The 22,733-nt window shown below is 36.3% G+C and overlaps 1 protein-coding gene across 1 annotated transcript in view; it reads right to left on the bottom strand.

Annotated features, from left to right (window-relative positions):
• LOC137386032 (transmembrane protein 209-like) overlaps positions 1–22,733 on the bottom strand; it is a 29,415-nt gene that overhangs the window by 3,943 nt on the left and 2,739 nt on the right. Inside the window, exons 2-11 of the mRNA XM_068072684.1 lie at positions 15,992–16,147; positions 14,396–14,454; positions 13,943–14,192; positions 13,256–13,361; positions 12,934–13,098; positions 10,072–10,272; positions 7,224–7,286; positions 4,679–4,775; positions 1,362–1,487; positions 5–102 (exon numbers count right to left, since the gene is read on the bottom strand). Coding sequence (XP_067928785.1) covers positions 5–102; positions 1,362–1,487; positions 4,679–4,775; positions 7,224–7,286; positions 10,072–10,272; positions 12,934–13,098; positions 13,256–13,361; positions 13,943–14,192; positions 14,396–14,454; positions 15,992–16,143 — 1,317 coding nt within the window. The 5' untranslated portion in view covers positions 16,144–16,147. The remainder of the gene's footprint in view (positions 1–4; positions 103–1,361; positions 1,488–4,678; positions 4,776–7,223; positions 7,287–10,071; positions 10,273–12,933; positions 13,099–13,255; positions 13,362–13,942; positions 14,193–14,395; positions 14,455–15,991; positions 16,148–22,733) is intronic.

Consider the following 22,733-nt stretch of genomic DNA (forward strand, 5'->3'; position numbering starts at 1 on the left):
TTACAGCTGAATCAGTAGGCAGATGGTCTTCCCAAGGTTTTCCTTTAAAAGGCGCTCCACCATCCCAGTTAAATGCAGCGAGGCATCCATCATTGCCAAGGGCTAGTATAAAAGACAATAAGCCATAACCAGTTAGCAAGTTGCAAATAACTTCAATGATTGTAGCCGAGTCAGCAATTACTTTGGTAGCGAGTTGAGTACAGCTACAGCACTTCTATCTACGCTCTAATACTAACTCGAGACCGTGACATTTATATTCACTACGTTTGCATGACGCGAATGATTTGTAGTTGTGTAGATGATGAGTTACCGAGTGATATGTGTTGTAATGGACAGTCACACTGTGGATTATCACAGATGCTTTGTTAAAAAAGACCAAGGATTTTTATACCAGATGTTATAGCGACACATTCAGAACTGTTTAAACTAAATAAGAACGACTGAAGTGTGGGAGTTTTTTAAAATGGAATAGCTTACGCAGCATTTTCTTGCGCATCATTGGCAGGTGCTGTTTCCATCTGTTGCAAGCATGAAATATTTGGTAACAATTTGCAAGTAACATAACTCGCTGGACTTGCAGCTTTTTGCCGTTTTCGTCTTGCGAATGATGCAAAATTGCAGATTAACCGTGTCATGGAAACAGAGTGAATTGTGATCACTTTGTGGGTGCTTTAAACAGTCCAAACCGCACGCAATAATTGTCTTTATTACATGGGCCATTTTTACATGACAGATTGGAGAGTGTTACTCAGTGTGATATGTGGGAAAACTTCATTTAGTCAGCATTGCTCCATGAGTGAACTGTCGTCTGAATCGTCCCTTAATAGTGCCCTATTAGGATGTCTCTTCTTTAATAATACACAACACATCCGTGAAAACTCAATGACAATATTTTTACTTATACAAAGTTAGAAGAGAAAATTAAATAACTTCAGAACAAACCTACTCATGACTAAAAACAATTATACTTATGTAATACTTATGCAACAGATGGCAGGAACTTCAAAGTACGATTGGAAGGCAATATTAAAAATTTTGCTTAATTTGAGAAGATTCATGGTAAGAAACTGAAAATAACAACATTACACCAACTTTTTAAATGTACAGAAAGCAAGCTAAAGAATATTGACCTACAACTCCTCTCATTTACATGGGTGCCTTATCTAAGATTTTACTAAATTTGTGTACAGTCATGATTTGATGTTTGACCAGTTCGAAAATTCAAAAAAACTGTAAATATCTTCAGTGCCCCATGTGATTATGGAACGTTCTGAAATTTTTAGAATGTTCTGAACATTCTAAAAATTTAAAACTTTAAATTCCCTAGTTTAGCAATATTGAGGCGCTAGCCTCGGACCAACCCTTAATCCTGCTGACTAGATATTCCTGGCTACTAGAGGCTTCCAGATATGGTATGATGTTATTCAGTGTTGGCACTAGGGTGCTCTTCACAAATGCCACGTTCTTGAGTGTTGATACATTTACTTCTACAAACAACCAGAGATGGGCACTCGAGTTAATATGAATTGTTAATAATCACAAGTGAATTGAATTGATTCTCTGGTATCTTTTTCTTGTTGTAGAATTGTATTGACTCTGAGCATCCTACCGGAAAGAATTGATTTGAATCGAGTCTTTAGTGTCACCTTAGAGGAATTCACTCGATCCGCTATTTCCAATAAGCAAAACGACTCGAATCAAAATGAACTATTGCTTCCCTTTATAATTACTGCATTGACGGAAAATCCATCACGAACAGTGACATCTTAAGTAACACAATCTGTTACTTGATGTGCACCAAAGCGAAGATGTCAGTGCAGTTCCATGTTGCCACTTGCACATGTTTTTACAACACCTCGATATCACTGCGTATATTTTATTGATCATTAATATGTACAACGCAATAATATAGTTGAGCTTTATGGTTTGCCTGCATACCAACAATGAGCTTATAAGATTCATAACTACTCGCGAAAATCATTCGTTCTACCGAAAAGTCTTTATAACGACTCGTCTTTGTACCTATATAAAAACATTGCAGTGTTAACAGATACACTCAAAACTCTGGCACAATAAATTTAGGAAGGTAGGTTATCATTGTGCCAAAAACGAACCAGTTGCATAGTTTTTTCTTCACTCACGAAACAGCAAAAAATCGGGTTTAATTTTTTTTTCAATTTCCGGTTTAGGATGAATAAAAGAAATATTGTAAACAGCAACCTAACTGTATTCCTGCTAGTGAAATCCTTCAACACTGAACCAAAAATATTTTTGGCTGCTACATTTTTATATTAATTATGGGTGTCTGCGTTTTAGTGAAACTGCAAAAACGATAGCGTTTTTCTTTTGCAGCCGGTTTCACTAAACTACAAAAACATTAAGCAATTCATTAGTTTTCAAATGAATTGATTCTTGTGCAGAATTTTTGCCGTTTCTAAAAGACTTTAAATTGAAGTTTTATGACAGAAACTTCGCTTTTAAACCAAAAACACCGAGTGTATGCCAGCAAAAAATTGTAGACATGGTTTAATTCCGCCTGAAAAAGCTATGAAATCCCTAGTAAAATAGTTTATATTTGCTATACAAACAGTCAATAGACTGAACTAATGCCTCTAACTAAATTCACAATAACAATACAGTCATACTTCAACTTACGAGCTTAATGCGTTTCGAGACTGAGCTCGTATGTTAATTTGCTCGCATGTTGGTGCAATTTATTTATATATAGAACAATTAAATATATATCTATTGGTTTCCATACTCTAAAAAATGCAAATAAAAAACTCAAAACAAGATATTGTAACAGAAAGAACATGTTGGTTATTGTCCTAACTTACCACATGCTTTCAAAAAGCAACAAATAAAAAATAATGCAAGGAAATGTGATTAATTAAAATGTAAAATTAAATACATACAATAGCAGCTAACGCTAGCATTTGCCAGGGAGGGAGATATAAGTTATCCTTCATTACGACAGTTGACTTTGATAAATCTTGATTTTATCAATGTCTTAACAGACAAACTTAGAAGCAAACCTAAAAGCAAACTTTCATTTTCAACTTAACGTAATTAAAATTTCTTCGGCGTTCATAGTTTGAAGTTTCTCGCTGGTTAGCTAATTTTTCCTTTGTTTCGCTTTCACGACCAGCCGGCCGTTTTAAGCTAAACCTATCTAAGGACATTTGCCTTTGTCGCCCTTTCAACATGTTGCGATTAGGACGAACACAAGTGTCGTCACAAAGGGTTAATGCACGACCACTAGCCAACTTGTCTGAATGTCTATTTTTATAGTTTTGATAGATAGCACCCGGCCTTTTCACATAGCATCGTTTCAGTACGTTGTCACCGGCCAATTGTTTATCTTTTATCCAATGTCTGAGCAGTCTCTCCATCAGCGGTCGTGAAGATCGCTGTGCCGTTTATAAACTATCGTTAGTCCTTTTGCGAACTAAATGCCATGAATATTATCCTTCTGTTTGATAATTGTGGATGTATTTCTGTTTGCTGATGTCAAATTGCTGAGCTAGCTCAATCACACATTTATATTTCGCATATTTTTCAATAATTTCCCGTTTAATATCAACTGTTATCATTCGCTTTTTCTTGACATTATTTTTCATTTTACTGGCAAACTTTCGGTCAACGCACAGTACTTTTAATTCACATAATTCTGCACTGAAAATCGCGCACAAAAAAAAACACAATACAAAAGTATAACCTGAGCAGTTGAAAAATACAGAGTGATGCTGGTCTCATAAAACACCTCCGGCATACTTGGCAAGTGACTCACGTGCTCGTATCTCAAACATGGCTCGTATGTTAGTGCTAACACTTGCTTAAAAGCTGACTCGTATCTCAAGTTTCTCGTATGTTGGAGCACTCGTAAATTGAAGTATTACTGTATATCATTATTATTATCATGATATATTGTCATAGGTAAATCTTTTGTAAGAATCGATAGAGAATTGATTTGTTTATTTGAAAAAATTAAATTGAATCGAGTTTTTGAAGTTAGGATCGCTAAAGGAAAGATAATTGAATTGTGATGTTTTTGCAATGAATTGAATCGATTCTTACATGACATATGATGCCAAAAAACTGGGAATTGAATTGTTAATTTCTTAATGAGAATTAAAATGACTCCAGCCACTTTCAAAGCCTTATAAACATCTCTGCAAACAACAAGCACATTTCTTTATGTCTGCTTCAACAAAGTAGGTGAATAAAAGGATAGAAAGAGATGGTGGATCCAAAGTGACTGACTGGATTATTATACACTATAAACAAAGTACAAAACAACTTTGAAGAAGAATGGCAAACAAAAGCATGGGTATTGCTGTTGACAGTGTTTACACTCTGTTTAAATCAGTTTCCTGTCAGTAATTCCCTACACGGACAGCAAAGGGGAGGGAGATAACTTCCAAAAAGGGAAGAGGATAACTTCCAAAAGTTGAAAAATGAATTATAGCAAGCAAATTATTCAGGCATTATTATTGGTCAAACAATTATTAACCTTAAAAATGTCCAGCTATAAAATTTGTGTCTAAAAAATAAAAACAAAAAACCAAAGACCACATGGAGGTCAGAGTTGGAAGAAAAAACCAGCAGAAAAAAATGCAATTCTACTGTCTGATTAAACAAGGAAGTATAACATATGGCAGGGGAGAATACAACGTACCACCAACTTGAGTATCCTCAGATCCAGCATTGCGAAGCTCCCTGTTTACCTTAGTAATCTCACTGGCCAGTCTCTTCATTACAGACTGCCCTAACCACTGAAAATGTTGATGCAAAATTTTAAGCCCAACGAATACCATTGCGAAGATGGTAAAGTAACAGCATGATGACAGTAGAGTTGAACCACAACAGGTGGAAGTTAATTTGTTTCAGTAATTGTTGCATATGTCAAAACCATCACACATTCGTACCTTGGAGCAAGTAGTTTTATAAAAACTCATATTCTGCTTGATTCATTCTAAACTTAAAGATCACTCTACTTTAGGCAATTATGCAGAACATTTAAACAAACACATCATATAAAATTATGTAAAACTACATGTAATAATCTAGATATTATGTAAGAAGCCAATTAACAATGTGATAATCCTTAGAGGTTTCTGTTGTCACTCCACCATTACATTAAAGACAAGGGAATTGAGGTGTAGTCATGGTGATGCAGTAAACAGACGTTACATATATGTAGAGGTTACAACAGATATACAGAGCGACGTGTAGTTCAACTTTAACTACATGAACTTCAAATTAATACAATTTATTTACATATTCTCTTGTTTTTATTGCATACTTTGTACATGTTATATATAATTATCAACCATGATAATTATACATGTATAGTGATCACACATGTTTATGTGTGATTCACATGAGAGCAGAACATCGCTGACATGAGAGCAGAACATTGCTGACATGAGAACAGAACATTGCTGACATGACAACAGAACATTGCTAACATGAGAGCAAAACACTGCTGACATGAGAGCAGAACATTGCTGACATGAGAACAGAACATTGCTAACATGAGAGCAGCATCCCTATAAACGTTATCGGAAAGCATTATTTATGTTGTAGAGTTGTCCATTGTAGTAGTATTCTTTGCATCTATGATTTGAAAAATAAATAGAATGAAGCTATGTAAAGACTGGTTTACACTATATCTCAGTATGTCAGTGTTAATCGTACAATAGTGCGGTGATCGTCAGTGACAACATTGTTCACATTATCATGAACTCATCCACATCTGCGACTAGTGTGCGGCACAACCATCTCATTATACAATGTGGTTGCCAAAGCTATGAAATACTAGTCCAGCAGAAACTAACATGAAGGAATCTATTGATCAAGCAGCCTGACAGCCGATCAGCATGGCCGAAGTGGTGCACATTGCACAGGCTGTTGGGGATGCATGGCCAAATATCAGCCAAGTTTGACAGCTACAATGTTTCTTGATATAACTGCATTGTCTCAGCGATGCCATCAGTCGACGACGGACATGGTCGGTAAATAATCGCGGAGAAGTGATACAGTGTGAACCTGTTTGCAAGTATGCCTGCGTACACATGTAATGACTTACACAGCCCCACAATGTTTTGAGAAACTTTAGATATCACATGCTGAAAATTACTTCGTTTGAAACAAATATACACTCAAATTTTGTATTGTATGTCAAAAAATCTTACATATGTTGGAGTGATTGTAAGCTAAGGGTTGACTTAAAGGTTGACTTTGTAATGTGAATTTTGTTGCAAGTCAACCTTTAAGTCAACCCTTAGCTTACAATCACGTTACGTTATTTAGTATCAAAATATTCACCATGTCTTACTCTGCTGTGTTGTAGGTGCAAAATATGTGGAAATGTGATTACAAGCGCTTAAAAGCTAAAAAATGAACAGCTAATTGCAGCCATCATAAAATCGCTGTAGATTGGAATCCCTTTCCGAAAGGACTCAAATGGGACGTAGTTGAACACGATGGCTTCTGTTTACACTTCCATGCAACCTCAATCGTTGAAATATTTTCCCAAATATACTTCACGCATTCAATAAAACAATGTCTATTGTCCTTACGCATCTATTTCATCATCATTGTAATGCTGTCACTCTGAGCATTGATATATCAAAACCTATAGTAAAAATTCGTTTAATTTTTTAACCTTTGCTCGCAGGAGTGCCTATCATCTTCTGATAAACATGACGAGCCTGTTGGTCACCTGTGATAGTCGAAAAATGCTGCAAAAATTGTTCACGCCATTTGGCAGAAAGTATGGGTTACATGATCAGATTACGACTAGATGATTAGACCAGGCTGAAATGAAACTGTAAAGTACTGAGCATCTATATTTGATACGGGCTTTCCGGTAGAAGCCGAAGTGTGTGTCATAAACTAGTGCTACGTAACGTTTTATATTGAGCCTTTTATTAGCCTTTAATTTCACATGATAACATCACGTGTCAAAACAATAACCACAATGTTTGAGTACGTCATTAAAATAAAGAGATTCTAAACTACGACCTTTTCGGGATGGCTGCGATTAACTGTTCATTTTTTTAGAGCTTTTAAGAGCTTGTAATCACATTTCCACATACTTTGCACCTACAACACAGCAGAGTAAGACATGGTTTGAGCTTTTAAGAGCAGGTAATGTGAATTTTGTTGCAAGTCGACCTTTAAAAAAAGAAATGTAGAGGGTAAGAACAATTACTCACATAGCGTAGATTCTCAATCCACATGTCTACATCCGTTTGAGAGACACCCAGCTTGCTCCAAAGCTGAAAAATATACCGTACCTATAACAAAATGACCTTGCTGACACTGTTTTGAAATAATGACATGTTTAGGCGATGACCCTATGTAATAGATGGTAAAAACAGATACCACAAAACCTAAATTTGAACACCATGACGCTCTATTTTTTAGCCATTCCTCTATAGTGGCATTTTATTAGAGGTGACGTTCAACTAGTGGCTGGCGCTGTATTTTTCGACTAGCTCGTGAGAACTTTGGGAAGATAAATTTAACTCTTTTACAGACGAAGCGACGCTAATGTCACCTATGTTTTGCACTCTCCTTCGGGCGGAGCAACATTAATGCCATTGGCCTCAGTATTTTTCTTAAATTGCTTTCCATATACGTCCACGTATCAGATCGAGTTAAATAAGTAACTACTTTGAGTAAAAAAGATTAACGGGATACTGTTAAGTATTTCGACGAGGTCACCTCAAAGTTTAAAAAAAAACTGTAAAGCGCTAGAGTTAGAAACAGCCTTCAATACGCCATAAAAATGGCTGCTGTTACGTCGTACGGTGTTCCTGGAGAGTATTCTGATCGTAAATCAACACGCTTCTAAGTATTCAAGTAAGATTGTAAACCAAACTATCGACGAATCTGGAGACAATGAACCGAATTTAAACCATAGTGACTTCAAACCAGAGTGTAGTTTTGATGATTAAGACGATTGATCTTTTCAGGAAATTACCGTCACTAAAATCAGGCAACCAATAGAGCAACAACAAAATAATGAATTGTGAATGATGTAACCGAGTCATTATTAGCACCATTTTGTGGACACTTTTCTACTAATCACTTTCTATTATGGTTTCATAAAGATCAAAGAATATGAAAGTGGCAGGTAAGTAGAGGTGGTATTCAATCAAAGGGTGGCGCTCCATTTTTCAACCCGTCTCCTTTAGCGGCATTCTATTAGAGGTAGTATTAGAGATACATTCAAATACATGAGGCATTCAAATTAGGGTTTTGCGGTAACTGCATTAATAAATATATACACATATGTATATATTTAATATATATACACATGTATATATATATATACACATGTATATATATATATTATATATACATATGTATATATAATATATATATTATATATCTTAGATCTCTGGCAGGAGACCCGAGCTTGAGTAGACATTACACCCTGTTTGGGTTCACAGACGTGAGGAGACAATTTTATATACCGTTGAACCTCTAATTGAACGCCACCTTTATTTGAATGCCACCTTCATTTGACCGCCACTTTGACAATCTTTGATCTTTATGAACCCATAATATCAAGTGATCAGCAGAAAAGTGTCCACAAAATCGTATTAATAATGAATCGCTTACATCAATAACACAATCAATTCTCTCGTTGTACAACTCCAAAGCTTTTCGCTTTTCTTGGTTAAAACTTTGAAAGTAACACCATAGAAATAATTACTGTCTCAGGCTAATAGTAGTTCCTTGTTTAACTGGATATTTTGAAGGACATGTATATAAAAAACGGTATACATGTATGACTGAACGACTAGTTTTAGACCAAAGGATACACTTGGTGAACAAAACTTTTACGTGTTGCATTTGTGCTAAATACAACGCGTAAATGTTTTGCTCAGCCAAAAAATTGTTTGGACACTAATATCAACTAGTTAGGCAGTGCAGAAAAAGAGTTGAGGTCAGAAGACATTGTGGAAGGTATTGGAGAACCAGAAAATGTTTCTTCCATCAAAAGCAACAATCAGAATGCAGCTATCCGAGCAAACAATGCAAATATTTGTGTTTTAAAAATGTCAATTTTTGTTTGTGAGTGTAATATAAGTATGATTCGTTATTGTCACTTGTTTATGAATACATATTTGAAGCATTTAATATCATTATATAACTTATAAATTTTCAGATTTATAGCATATCGTTTGATAGCATCATTGCGGTAATCTGATCTTACAATTGATCGCCGCTCGTAACTCCTCTTTTATTGCACATAAAAAGCTAGTTTTGTCTGCAAACTGTAGCAAACATCAATGAGTTTTTATGCAACATTGTTAAATATATTTATAAAATAAAAATATGTCTTCAAATTTAGAATGAAATAAAAATTGAAAGCTCCAACAAACTGCAAAGCAGGACACAGGCTATAATATCATCGCAGGTTATTGCAAGCAATAAATATCAACTGGTAGAGATATTTCTTGGTTTCTCAATGCATATTTATTATAAGATTTTTGACAAGTTGGAGGTACGTCCACAGATTTATTGCATCCTAAAGGTTTAACTTCGCTCCATCAGAAGACGAGGACAAAATATAAGCGACATTTTTTCACCCGTAAAAGGGCTAAATTTATTTTCCCGAAATCCTGATGAGCCATTTAAAAAATACACCGCCAGCCTCCATTTGAACGCCAACTCCAATCGATCGCCACTGTAGAGAAAGGGTTGAAGAATAGAGCGCCATGTCGTTCAATTAGAGGTTTTACGGTGATTGGCTTTTTTCCTACATATAGACATGCTGGTTTTTTTGTTATAAACTAGCTTCACAGAGTCAATTTCAAAATTTTTACCATCAACCTAGCAAATACATTCTTGAAAAGTATGAAAAAATCTAAGTCTTTCTTTTGTAGTTTTAGTTTCTCTTCATTGTATTGATCAGTTTTCTTTTAATAAGAATACCAATATATGTAGTACACGATGTTACAATTAATGCAATCAGGTTTGTACAATGTATAGTTTACTGTACAGACTCATGTACATATATTGAGAAAGGTAGACGTATATAAAGATTACCTCATGCGCAGAATATTTAGGTGGCTGGCTGCAGTCATCATTGGAAAGTGAAGAGCTGTCAGTCTGATGGGCACGAGGTGCCACCTGGTATTGAAACCTGCCAAGAATTGGCACATAATCTAGCACTGACCTGTTGACATTCCAAAAAGAAACTGCCTGACTGTCCGCAAGGCTTCCTTGAGCAATCTGCTCCCTCATTTCCTGTATCAACACCCATCGTATCAGTGATACCACCTAAGCATAGTTCTAGGTTTGGCAAGCATGATAAACAGAAATAATTGATTCTGTCTATCTTCGGTTTGGCACAACATTTTGAACACCCATGAAAATTTGTGTGCTGAGACTAACCTACTAGGTTTGACTTTGAACATTAAAAAGTTGATTGATAAAGTTTTTGGAAGGAGATATGCTATCAAGATTAACCCTGACATTATGAAAATCCCCCATAATGCTGATATGTATCGTAATTTCATCTGTGACAAACTAATTATCTGCAAGGCTGGTGTGTGAAAGGCTTTCAAGTTTTCCCCTCAAGGTCTATCACTAAATTTGTTTTAGGAAGCTAATGATCAAATTATTAAAGATCTTGCTCCTATGGGCGTGTATACTTATATATACTTACATACACTTACATGTACATATACCATAAATTCTGGTGTATAAGTTGAAAATTGGACACCAAAATTCAAGCTTAAAAATCCATCCTCAACTTATACGGCGGTGACATTTTTCATAACACAAATTCTAGTAAAATCTAACTTCAAAAAACCATCACAAGTCAAAATTATATGATATGACTTATAGGAATTTATATATAAAATTAATAGTAAAATACTAGTAATCCCACTAAACATGAGATGGATCAAACACAAAGTTCCATTCCTCACCATTCAAATTGTCATCACTAAGGTTCTTTTTTGGAATAACGTGGTTTTTTTTTCAAATTTAATGCTTTTTTCATAATACCTGCCTGCAAGCTCACACTTTGGTAATCCATTTGACACATCCGCTATCGTCCATCCATCCTTATTCTTGTACATGAATCACGATTTCTGACGGAAATCTGTTTTACATCATTGCTTTTCTGTTAAATACGTATTATCAGATGTGACAGTTTCGTTCCATTGGCGAGGCAGGTCAATACGATGGTGAAGTGCTGTTTTGCTGTGGTCATCATAAGAACTGCCTTCTCTCATTATTTTGTTAATTGTTGTATTGCCGACGGCATCAAAAAACATGAGCGTTTTTACTGATGATGTTTTTGAATGCCATTTCCTCAGCTATGCATAGCCCGTCTTTGATGCCGACTGAACTATTAGTGATCAAGTAATTTGAGCCAGAGAAGGAGTGGCGACTTGTACCTGTCGACTTGGACATGTCAAAACCAGGATTTTTAGAATAGAACTTTAGGCTTCAGCTTATACGCCGGGGCAAATTGTATGCCGGAATTTACAGTAGACATAAAAACCAAAGTGGAACTTGATATAACTCTGTAACATGAGCAGTCATCATAAATGGTTGATACTCGGCACAGTCACTAGTCATGAGTTGTTACTAGTAGTTGGTACTTGGTATAGTTATGAGCGGTCCATTATATAGTCACTGGTCATGTTATGGATAGTCACTACTTAGTATAGCTATGTGTAGTCTATACTATGGTTACTAGTAATACTGTAGAGAACTCCATAAAGCATCGATAGAGATAAATCCACAGTGGTATGACTATAAAAAATAGCCATACAGACTGGGTACATTGCTCAACCCTTTGGCTGGGCTAAAGCCTCGCAAAAAACACCCGAAAGTCGTGTAATATATTTTTGAAATTCCATAAAATCGGTATTCTATGAACACGCATAGCTCAAACTGAAACTTATTTCTATTAAAAAAATCTTATGTACATAAACATTCATTTACATAATTATGTACTACTACAAAAAAGCTATGACTATGTACAATTGTCCCTGTATGAAATGCTTGAAAGCATTCCTCTCGAGTCTCGGTAGAGTCCAACGCTACATCATAGCCGTGCAAGCCTAAAAGTTTACATCACTTCTATCATCTGAATTATTTTTATTCTGATCAGACAAAAAATCACTAACGATTGCAGGATCAAATAGAATTTTAGTTTACCGTTTTGAACGTCGAGCCGATGCTGACTGGTTTTTCCAACTTACATTCTTTTCCAAGGAGGCGCGATTTCTTTAGCTTTTAGCACAAGGCAACGCCTTTCAGATAATCGTTTCATATTGTAATTTATCAACTAATATCTTGTTGATCATATTTAAATTTTACTAGCATTCATATCCTTTGTTTAACGTTACTAGGCGACAGCTTTATAAACGTCTACCAAAAGCGACATAAAAGTCGTTTCCCCATGCAACTGATAAACAACATTTTTGTCATTTGCCCAGCCAAAGGGTTAAACAGCAAAACCAACAAATTATAATAAATAGCACAATGGCTCAAGTATTTTTCTATAGACGAGTGTCTAGTAGTCATAAAAATATATTTTTTTCTCTATGATCATAACACTACTTTGACACTCTCCATCAAGCTGTGGACTCCGTCCTCTCCTCCTTCCTCTCTCACCCTCCCTCCCTCTCTCTCTTATGCATCCCTATAGAAATATCTTGTTTCTATAAAGATATCAGATCTTTCTATAGACATACTATGTCCCTTTATAAAAAATACTATACATCTCCATAGAAATGCTTGACCCTGCATAGAAATGCTTGACCCTGCATAGAAATGCTTGACCCTGCATAGAAATGCATTGAGCATCTCAATAATATCTCAGTTTTACTGACCAAAATATTTTGCCTCTATATAGAAAACTAGAAATATCATCTTTCTACAGACTACCTTGTCTCGTTCCGTAGAAATGAATGTATCTAGGGCCTTCTGTGAATTGAAACTAGTGAGCTCTCTATCAGGGGAAAGGTAACGTACAGAAGACATCCTTTTTCGTGTCTGCATTCCATCTCTTATTGTTGGGGTGATTGATCTAGTATGAGAGGCACTCATGGACTACAATGGTCATTATATTAAGGTTGTCAATACACAAAAGCCTAAAACAATCAATACTTATACAAACTATTTTAATTGGAATTCCTTCTCATCAGAGTTTTTCTTCCACCAACATCAGGCAAGGCAGTGAGCATACAGCTTAAAAATAAGGGCAAACCTTGTCATGAAGCACCTGTCCAGATTGACACAGGCTTGTAGAGAATGCTGTAGATGACAGTGAGTCCTCAAGAGACGTTGGCCAAGTTCCAATTATTCCCGAAGCACTAAAACATAATACTCCCTAAAGGGTGAAAGTCCAGATATGAGGTATATTCTCCAAAAAGTGTCACCAAACCAGTGACTCAGACAAGCACCAGACCTACCTTCAAACCCGTGTCAAGTGTCATCGAACTAGTGTGTCACATGTCATCAAACTAGTGCCAGACATGCAATCAAACTAGTGCCAGACATGCGATCAAACCAGTGTCAGATATCTCATTAAACCAGTGTCATCAATCCAGTATCGTCAAACTAGTGTCAGATATTTCAACAATCCAGTGCCAGGTGTCATCAAACCAGTGTCAAATCTGTCATCAAATCAGTATCAGTCATGTCATCAAATGATGGTGACCTACTCACCAATCAAAAACTACTCTCTCCAAACAGGTGCCTCATATTCCCAAAAAAAACCTTTGTCTCTCAAACAAGTATTATACTCCGTCTCAATAAAGGCAGAATAAATGCCATAAAACAGAAATTATGCATATTCTATATATTTAACACAAACTAAAACGGCACTATACTAATGTCCACGAAGATGCTGCAATTGACTAACCAAACAGAATAAATAGAGGCTTGCACAAACCCTATTCGAGCACTGGGCGAGGAATGACAAACTGGACTGCCGTGTGTCGGACTAAACTTGATAGCTTGTTCATTGCTAGACTGAGGACTGCTGGGTACGGACTTCCTAAAACCCGCTTCATTCTCATTCACACCCAGCAGTCGTTGCTGATCCTCAGTCAAGTCAATATAATGATTAGAGAGGAAGTGATGGGCAAAGACAATGAGCTCAGAGAGAGCATAGCCGGTGGAGATTATGGCCAAGACTATTTCTAAAACAGGTAAAACATTAACTTACATTCTAACATAGTCTGTAAAGCAGTTATTCACGAACTAACTTGCAGATACAGTGCTGCATCAAGTACAGTATCAGATGTCTCTTACTGATACACATAAACAGATAACAGTGATGAATGGAGTCTGACGAATATACATGCATTACGGGCCAGCTTCAAATAGACAAACTTTATCATACCTGCGAACCAGAGTAAAGAAAGGGAACGCACGACTCCACGAGTGATTGCTTGACAATACCTGTAAAGACCATGATGTCATGTACAGCAATGTTTACAAATCAGACTTTCTCATCAAACTATAGCCTTTCCCAATAAACTATAAAAGACAACCAGTTGTGAAACAGGTAAATGATTTGAACTTTAATTATAGTGTTCTGTTTGAATATGGGTCCCAACCACAGAAATCATGGTTGAGTCGCAAATCACGAAGTTGAGTTATCCGACTTTGAAGCTGCACTAACTGAATTTATAATATTGGTAACAATTTTTGTAACACGTGCATCTGGACCAATTAAGGAGTGATCTTTCTGAATCTGAAGTCAGTTTAGCCAATAGAAGTCTTTAACCCTAAAAAAAACCTTAAAATCGTTGCTATGCTAAGCAGGAAGTACTGAAAAATTGAGTCCGATAAAAGTAATCGTTTTTTTTTGCTGATTTTAAAGATAACTCTAACATTTTGGACACTTATAATGAGTACTTTGGTATTCCAACTGATGTTCAAAGCAGTGAAAGTAAAGGGAATGACGATGATGTTTTCCTAACGATTCTTATAAGATTATTACAATATTTAATTATAAAAATAATTATTCGATTTTATAAGATTATTATAAGATTTAATTATATGAATAATTATTCGAACTTACAAGATCGAAGTATATAGTGACCGATGGTGCGTAATATGTTACTGTTATTATTTTTTAAAGATTTTGTTGATGATATTACGGCTGTGCCCAATATCGTGGTACCGCCAAACCGTTTTTAATATCTGCAAAACTAAGTAATACATTTTCTTATAGATATACAGCTATTTCTATGACAACCAGCTAAAATCTGTATAATTTTTAAATTCAGCATAACTTTTTGGACATAAATACAGAAATCTAGATAAATATCACAACTTTTTAATATTGGTTGCTATGACGTTTTGAAATGTAAACAAAATTGTGCTCAATTTATACGACGAATTCTAGTAAATTGCTAGTATTCCCACTTTCTCAAACTTTAACACCAGTTTTCTCAGAACTATGTTTTCGCAATAATGGTAAACATGCATTCAGTTTATTGACCATAAAATCTGCTGTTATTAAACTAGCATCAAATTGTTTTTGCAAAATAACTGTGAGAATTTCTCCTTTTGCTAGTGTAGATAGCTCCAAATCTCACACACCCGACTTAACCATGGTTTCTGAGATCCTGACCCATATGTTGAAGCTAGTTCTAATAATTCCCGGCAAAAACCGCAGTCTTTAAACACTAAAGTTAAACAATCGTTATAATTATTTAAGAAATATGTTCACCATTATAACCAATCAAGTTTCACAACATGCGGTGTGAATGTGCATAGGCCTTACTGTATATAACTGAATGAAAGAATCAATTTTGTTATCACAACAATGGTGGTAGCATTAGAAAACGCTATCTGCAGTTTTTTTCATACAACAAACCAGTGCAGAAAGTATATTATATTATTCATGAAAAGTCAAGCAAGGTTGAGACAATAATAATAAACCATTAGCCGTTATTATAGTAAGCGAAAAACATACTGATGCACTTACAGATCATAAAATAAGAAGGCAGCTATAGTAGAAGCGCTAATCCAGCGTTGATGGATATGCCTCAAAATTCTATTACGCTTCTTTCTCTTGAAAACTTCATCAACATTTTTTGTCTCAAATGAGCTGTTCAGGTTATGTGTGAAAGATTTCATCTCCCTTGAAACAAACAATTTCCAACAGGTAATGCACACGGCACACGAGTTATATGTTACATAGATGGCAAACAATTGCTTGCAAAAAACTCCTATTATCCTTCAAAGGTGTTTAAATTAAGTTATTATTCGTGATGGAATAAAAGGTGAGAATTAAAAAAGCGAAAGGGGAGGAACTCAAGAATAAATAACGTTGGAGGTGGAAAATAAATTAATTAGGTTGTTACGGTGCAATTATTGGTGATGGAGTTCAGTTATTCAAAAATTGTTTTTGGCAAACATGACAAACAAATCTCTTAATTTCGTGTGAGGGATTTGTAGAGGGGTTCAATCTGTGTATCAAGAATGCAATTGAGAGAAGAGGTTATGAATGTGTTAATAGACACCTATAATGATGGGGTAGAGTTAAGTTGGTGCCGTTACTTAGAGCTATCGGACACATTGGTAGAGAAGTGTTAAGAAGTGCAGGGTTTGAATTCGATAGGATAAATTCTACTTATGAAGCGGCTACAGAGATTGTAAAATTATTTTAGTAGACAGGAAAGCATGATTGTAGAGCGACATAAATTCCTTGCAGCTAGACAAGCAATAGATAGAAGTGATAGAGCTTTTGCAATAAGTTGAAAGTTTGAGTAGAGATGCAGAGATCGCTAATAACTTCCGCATTAGTAAGGAAATAATGGAATCAAGTTTGCTCTAATTGTGGCAGTTAACAGTTTGAGAGATAGAGCATAAGAATAGAGACTTGATGAAGAATGCTGATTTGAAATGGAATATGTTGCATGAGGCATTGAAGGCTTATGAGATGGTGAATAATTCGAGCAGATTCTAGAGAACAGAAAATAATGGATGGATTGAGAAGAGAGATTAAGGAGGTAGCAAAGGGGTCAAAAGAAAAGCAGTCGTGCACAGTACCTTAGAGGAAGTGATCTTGAGTACGGTTGGGGGTAGATATTCATTTAGGGGTAGTCCTAGACGCAGTAGAAAGAATTATGGAGATAATAGTGATGAGCAAGATGTTTGTAAGTGTGAGTCAAGGAGTGAAGAATATATTATAAACAGAGACAGTAGAAGGGGGTATAAAAAAAAGGTGTTTCGCAATATAGAGCAGTTAGTAGAGAGCTTAATAAGGATAAAGGTTGCTACAACTGCAAGCGTAAAGGTCACGGGATGAGTGGTCCCACCATTAAATGTTGTTCTTGTGGGCTAAGCGATCATATATCCTGAGGCTGCAGGGAGAGGGATAGCGCTGCGAGTTTTTACTCAAGTCGTGGTAGTAGCAGTAAACAGGAGGGCAGCCACAGCAGCAGTAATGATAGGTATGAGAGTCAAGAAAGCAGAATAGAAAGGTTTAGCAGTGCGATATAGCAGTGCGAGAAAGCAGTAGGGATAGATATAAGGGCAGAGATAGCCTTTGAGATGTAAGGAATAAATAGAGTAGACCCAGAGACAACAGTATTGTCAGGCATATGAGTAGAAGTCCTAGTTACAAAAGAAACAGTCGATATGAGCAGCGAAACATGAAAAGGTGTGAGGGAGGTATCGTGACTGTGAAAGTAGTAGAAACTTTTAAGAGCCGTAATGATAGTGAGATACTGGGGCTGAGGTTTGAATAATAATTAAAAGAACGGCAAATTAGTTGGATTTGCAGATAAAGAAGCCATCAATAGCTTTAGAAAGTTCTGATGATAGTAAGTTGAATGTATTTGGAATGGCGGTAGTTCAATTGGAAAGTAAACACAGGACTAATGAAGCTAATGATTATGTGATAAAACGATTGAGAACAAACTTTTTGGGCATAACTGAGTTGAACTAGCTGAAATTATTGGCTGTTGTAAATGCTTTATGCAAGAGCAGGTTTACACCAGTTAGGTTCTTTTCTTGGAGACCCTTTACTGCTGGGCTAAGTTATCATATTTTAGCTGATGTCAAGTTGCAAAACAGCAAAAATAAGTCTGACTGTAAAGACCATGTTTAAAAAGAACTGTACAGATGGAAATTTGTAAACCTTTGTACCTTAGATTTGTAGATAGAGATTGTACAAGTTTGAGAAAATGGCTAGGCTGAAAGCCAAGCAAGAGGCAGCAGTCAACGAGTTGAAGAATGCCGAGGCATTCGAGGCGACTATACAGCAGTTGGCTAAAGTTTGGAAGAAGATTGCTAGGAGTAGACCTGCATCCTATCAGAGGCAGGCTGAGATAAGTAGGCTTGTGTCTACAGTAATACTTCAACTTACGAGTGCTCCAACGTACGAGAAACTTGAGATACGAGCCAGCTTTCAAGCAAGTTTTAGCGCTAACATACGAGCCATGTTTGAGATACGAGTACTTGAGTCAGTTGCCAAGTATGCCAGAGGTGTTTTATGAGAACAACATCACTCTGTATTTTTAAACTGCTCAGGTTATACAATGTACTTTTGTACCGTGTTTTTTTGAGTGCAATTTTCAGTGCAGAATTATGTGAATTAAACGTACTGTGCGTAGACCGAAAGTTTGCCAGTAAAATGAAGGATAATACAAAGAAAAAGCAAATGATAACAATTGATATTAAACGGAATTCTTGAAAAATATGCGAAATGTGTGTACATGATTGAGCTAGCTCAGCAATATGACAGAAATACATTCACAATTATCAAACAGAAGAATTATATTCAGGGCATTCAGTTCGCAAAAGGACTAACCATAGTTTCTAAACGGCGTAGCGATCTTCACGACCGCTGATGGCATTGGATAAACAATTGGCCGGTGACAGCGTAACTGAAACGATGCTATGTGAAAAGGCCGGTGCTATCTATCAAAACTGTAAAATAGACATTCGGACAAGTTGGCTAGTGGTCGTGCATTAACCCTTTGTGACGACACGTGTGTTCATCCTAATCGCAACATGTTGAAAGGGCGACAAAGGCAAACGTCCTTAGATAGGTTTATCTTAAAACGACCGGCTAGTCATGAAAGCGAAACAAAGGAAAAATTAGCTAACCAGCGAGAAACTTCAAACTATGAACGCCGAAGAAATTTTAATTACGTTAAGTTAAAAATGAAAGTTTGCTTTTAGGTTCGTCCTAATCGCAACATGTTGAAAGGGCGACAAAGGCAAACGTCCTTAGATAGGTTTATCTTAAAACGGCCGGCTAGTCATGAAAGCGAAACAAAGGAAAAATTAGCTAACCAGCGAAAAACTTCAAACTATGAACGCCGAAGAAATTTTAATTACGTTAAGTTAAAAATGAAAGTTTGCCTTTAGGTTTGCTTCTAAGTTTGTCTTTTAAGACTGATAAAATCCAAATTTATCAAAGTCAACTATTGTAATGAATGATAACTTATATCTCCCTCCCTGGCAAATGCTAGCGTTAACTGCTATTGTATGTAATTAATTTGACATTTTAATTAATCACATTTCCTTGCATTATTTTTTATTTGTTACTTTTTGAAAGCATGTGGTACGTTAGGAAAATAACCAACATGTTCTTTCTGTTAAAATATCTTGTTTTGAGTGTTTTATTTGCATTTTTTAGAGTATGGAAACCAATCAATATATATTTAATTGTTCTGTATATAAACAAATTGCAACAACATGCGAGTAAATTGACATACAAGCTCAGTCTCGGAACGCATTAAGCTCGTAAGTCGAAGTATGACTGTATATCAACACCCAGGCCTGTGGTGCCACCTCCTGTGCAGTCGGGAGTGACCCAGGAGGAGCATTCCCACAGGACGCCATCATGCAGACAGATTAGTGAGAGCAAGGTAGAGATGGAGGAAACAGCTGAGGTTTTAAAAGTCACTATTGACCCAACCAATAAGCTCTGGGCTAGTCCGAACCAGTGGCAGTGTTGGTAGTGACGGTGGTCACAGTCACGGGGTTGGTAGTGATGAAGGTCACTGCCAGTATTGGTGGCAACAGTGGTCAGTGATGGAGAAGCACTAGTGATGGCAACAAAGGGGAAAGTAACTTCGGCCATAGGGCAGGGTCGGATGAGGTGAAGGCACCACCTAAGTGGACGAGCCTAACGGCCAGGTAATGACCCCCACAAATAAGGCCAGTTACCACATGCACTGCAGTTATTGATGATTCTGGCATCAGCCCGGAAAAAAGAAAAGGCATGTTGTATGATGGGAACTTGTGGGGCTCAGGCTAAATTGTTGTCTGAGGTCACAGCAGTTGCAGTTAGTCATGCAGTTACAATAAGTTGATACAGGCAAGAAACTTAGTAGTTAAGCCAGTATACATTAGACAATCCTTTAGCGTAAACCTCTTCCAACATAAATTTCACATAAAGTAAAGAATTTATGTAAATATTTCCAAGTAAATTTTTACGTTGTTTTGTACAACAGAAAAAATTCCAGATAACGTAAACTTGCAAGTCAGTGCAAATTCTCAAATTCGAGTTGAATAACAAGAACCTTGTAGTTAGCCTTCAAAACACCATTTTTTCTCTTAGTGCACTCGGAAAAAATGACGTTTAAAGTTATCTATAGTACCACCCTGGCAGTCTAGCTTACCATGAGAGATCATCAGGTGTGTCGATAAACCACAGAGAGTAGCTGCGCAGTTATTCAGAAATACTTGAAGGTTGACTTGCAAAAAAATTCACATTACAGTTATTGGGTATCAAAAGGTTCATCACATTTAACTCTGCTGTGTTGTAGATACAAAATATGTGGAAATGTGATTACAAGCTCTTAAAAACTCAAAAACGAACAGTTGATCGCAGCCATCCTGAAACTGCCGTAGGTTGGAATCCCTCTCCGCGTCAAAATATTTTCACAAATATACTTCACGTATTTAATAAAACCATGTCCATTGTCCTTACGCCTCTATTTCATTATCATTGTAATGCTGCCATTTTGAGCACTGATATCTCAAAACTTAGTCTAAAAATTAGTTTAATTTAACCTTAGCTCAAGAAGGTGCACATTATGCTCTGATAAACATGAACAGCCTGTTAGTCACTTGTGATGGTCGAAAAGTACTGCAGATATAGTTCGCGACATTTGACAGAATAATGGGTCCCTTGACCAGATTACGACTAGATTATTAGACCAAGCTGAAACGAAACTGTAAAGTAGCGAGCACCTACATTTGATAAGGGCTTTCCGTTAGAACCCGAAGTGTTTGTCATGAAATAGTGCTACGAGACGCTTTATATTGAGCATTTTATTTCCCCGTAATAACATCATGTGTCAAAACAAAAACCACGTCGAGTTGAGTACATCATCAAAATAAAAGGATTTCAGGGATTTTTCAACTGTTCGTTTTTGTTTCCACATATTATGCATCTATAACACCGCAGAGTAAAACATGGTGAATCTTTTGATACCATATAACTGTAATGCGAATTCTGTTGAAAGTCAAACTTTAAAGATGGTCGATTGGAACAGGTGTTAAATATCATAAAATTACTGTAATCATGGACCCTAAACCAAGTAATAGTGATAGGAAAACGGAACAAAGTTGTCGACGCTAACTACTTATGCTGCAGTTACTGTAGTCATTAAACTAAAAATTGTGAAAGGGTGATTTTAGGACGATCTTAGAACGGATTAGGCAATTTACATGTATTGAACTGTTCGTATAACATAAAATCACAATAACATAAACATTCCAGGAGCTATTATTAACATTGTTGGAATGACTACTGCAACAAAAGTGGAAAGATGCAGCCCTTCTTTGCGACTGTTCATGTACACAGTTGTCTTTTGGAGCGTCTGGAATGTTTTCAGTACATGTACCTTGCTACCATCAATGACAAAGATTCGTTTATGGTCCTAAATAGCTATAATCTCTTTACTTGGTTTTTATAGTTGTCAAGGTTTTCTAGTTTTCTTCAGTTTTGTAACAATTTTCTAATCCTGGTTTTTTACATCACAAATGACTGCCATGTAATCTTTTTATAAATGATATAAGCAATGATATCTATAGGTTTTCTAAGCCCGGTTTTATAGATTTTTTTCCGAAAGGCGTGCTTTATCTCTTACCTCTACTCAGCATTTAAGCAGTAAAATTCTCGTCTATGCTGGTCCCATATGTGACCCCGGCCGTCAGAATGTACAATCGTGCGGTAATTGCATTGTCCACAATAGCGCGCTAAGCGTGCTTTACGTTATTATATCACTCACCGTCACTATTTTAGTAAACAGTGGTTTATAGTGCATTCAACCCTGCTCTTTCACGTGGTCTTGTTTATTTTTGTGTCTGACCAATCATAAAGCCAGAATTGCCATTTAACTATACCCATATTGGTGGTTGCTATGAAATTTTTCATAACCCAAGATCATAAATATAGGCTCTAAATACGGGTGCGAGCACGTACACTATGTGGCTATTTCCTGTTTTAATGCTTCAGGCTAGAACAAAATAAAACCATCGCAAATTACGGCTAGTTGATGCTAGCTGAGTAGCCTATTTCTACTTAGGATCTGAGTCAGCTGCCTCAGATCATAGTGAAAGCGATAATGAGGATTGTGATAATAGGGCAACCTGAGAAATACAGCTGCTTACGCAATATGTGGCTGCTAACGATAATGCGAATGAATTAAATCAAATTACAGAGAATAACGATCAGCCTATCACTGCTGATAACATTCCCC

This window comes from Watersipora subatra, chromosome 1 (assembly GCF_963576615.1).
Source record: "Watersipora subatra chromosome 1, tzWatSuba1.1, whole genome shotgun sequence".
NCBI classification, from domain to species: Eukaryota; Metazoa; Bryozoa; class Gymnolaemata; order Cheilostomatida; family Watersiporidae; genus Watersipora; species Watersipora subatra.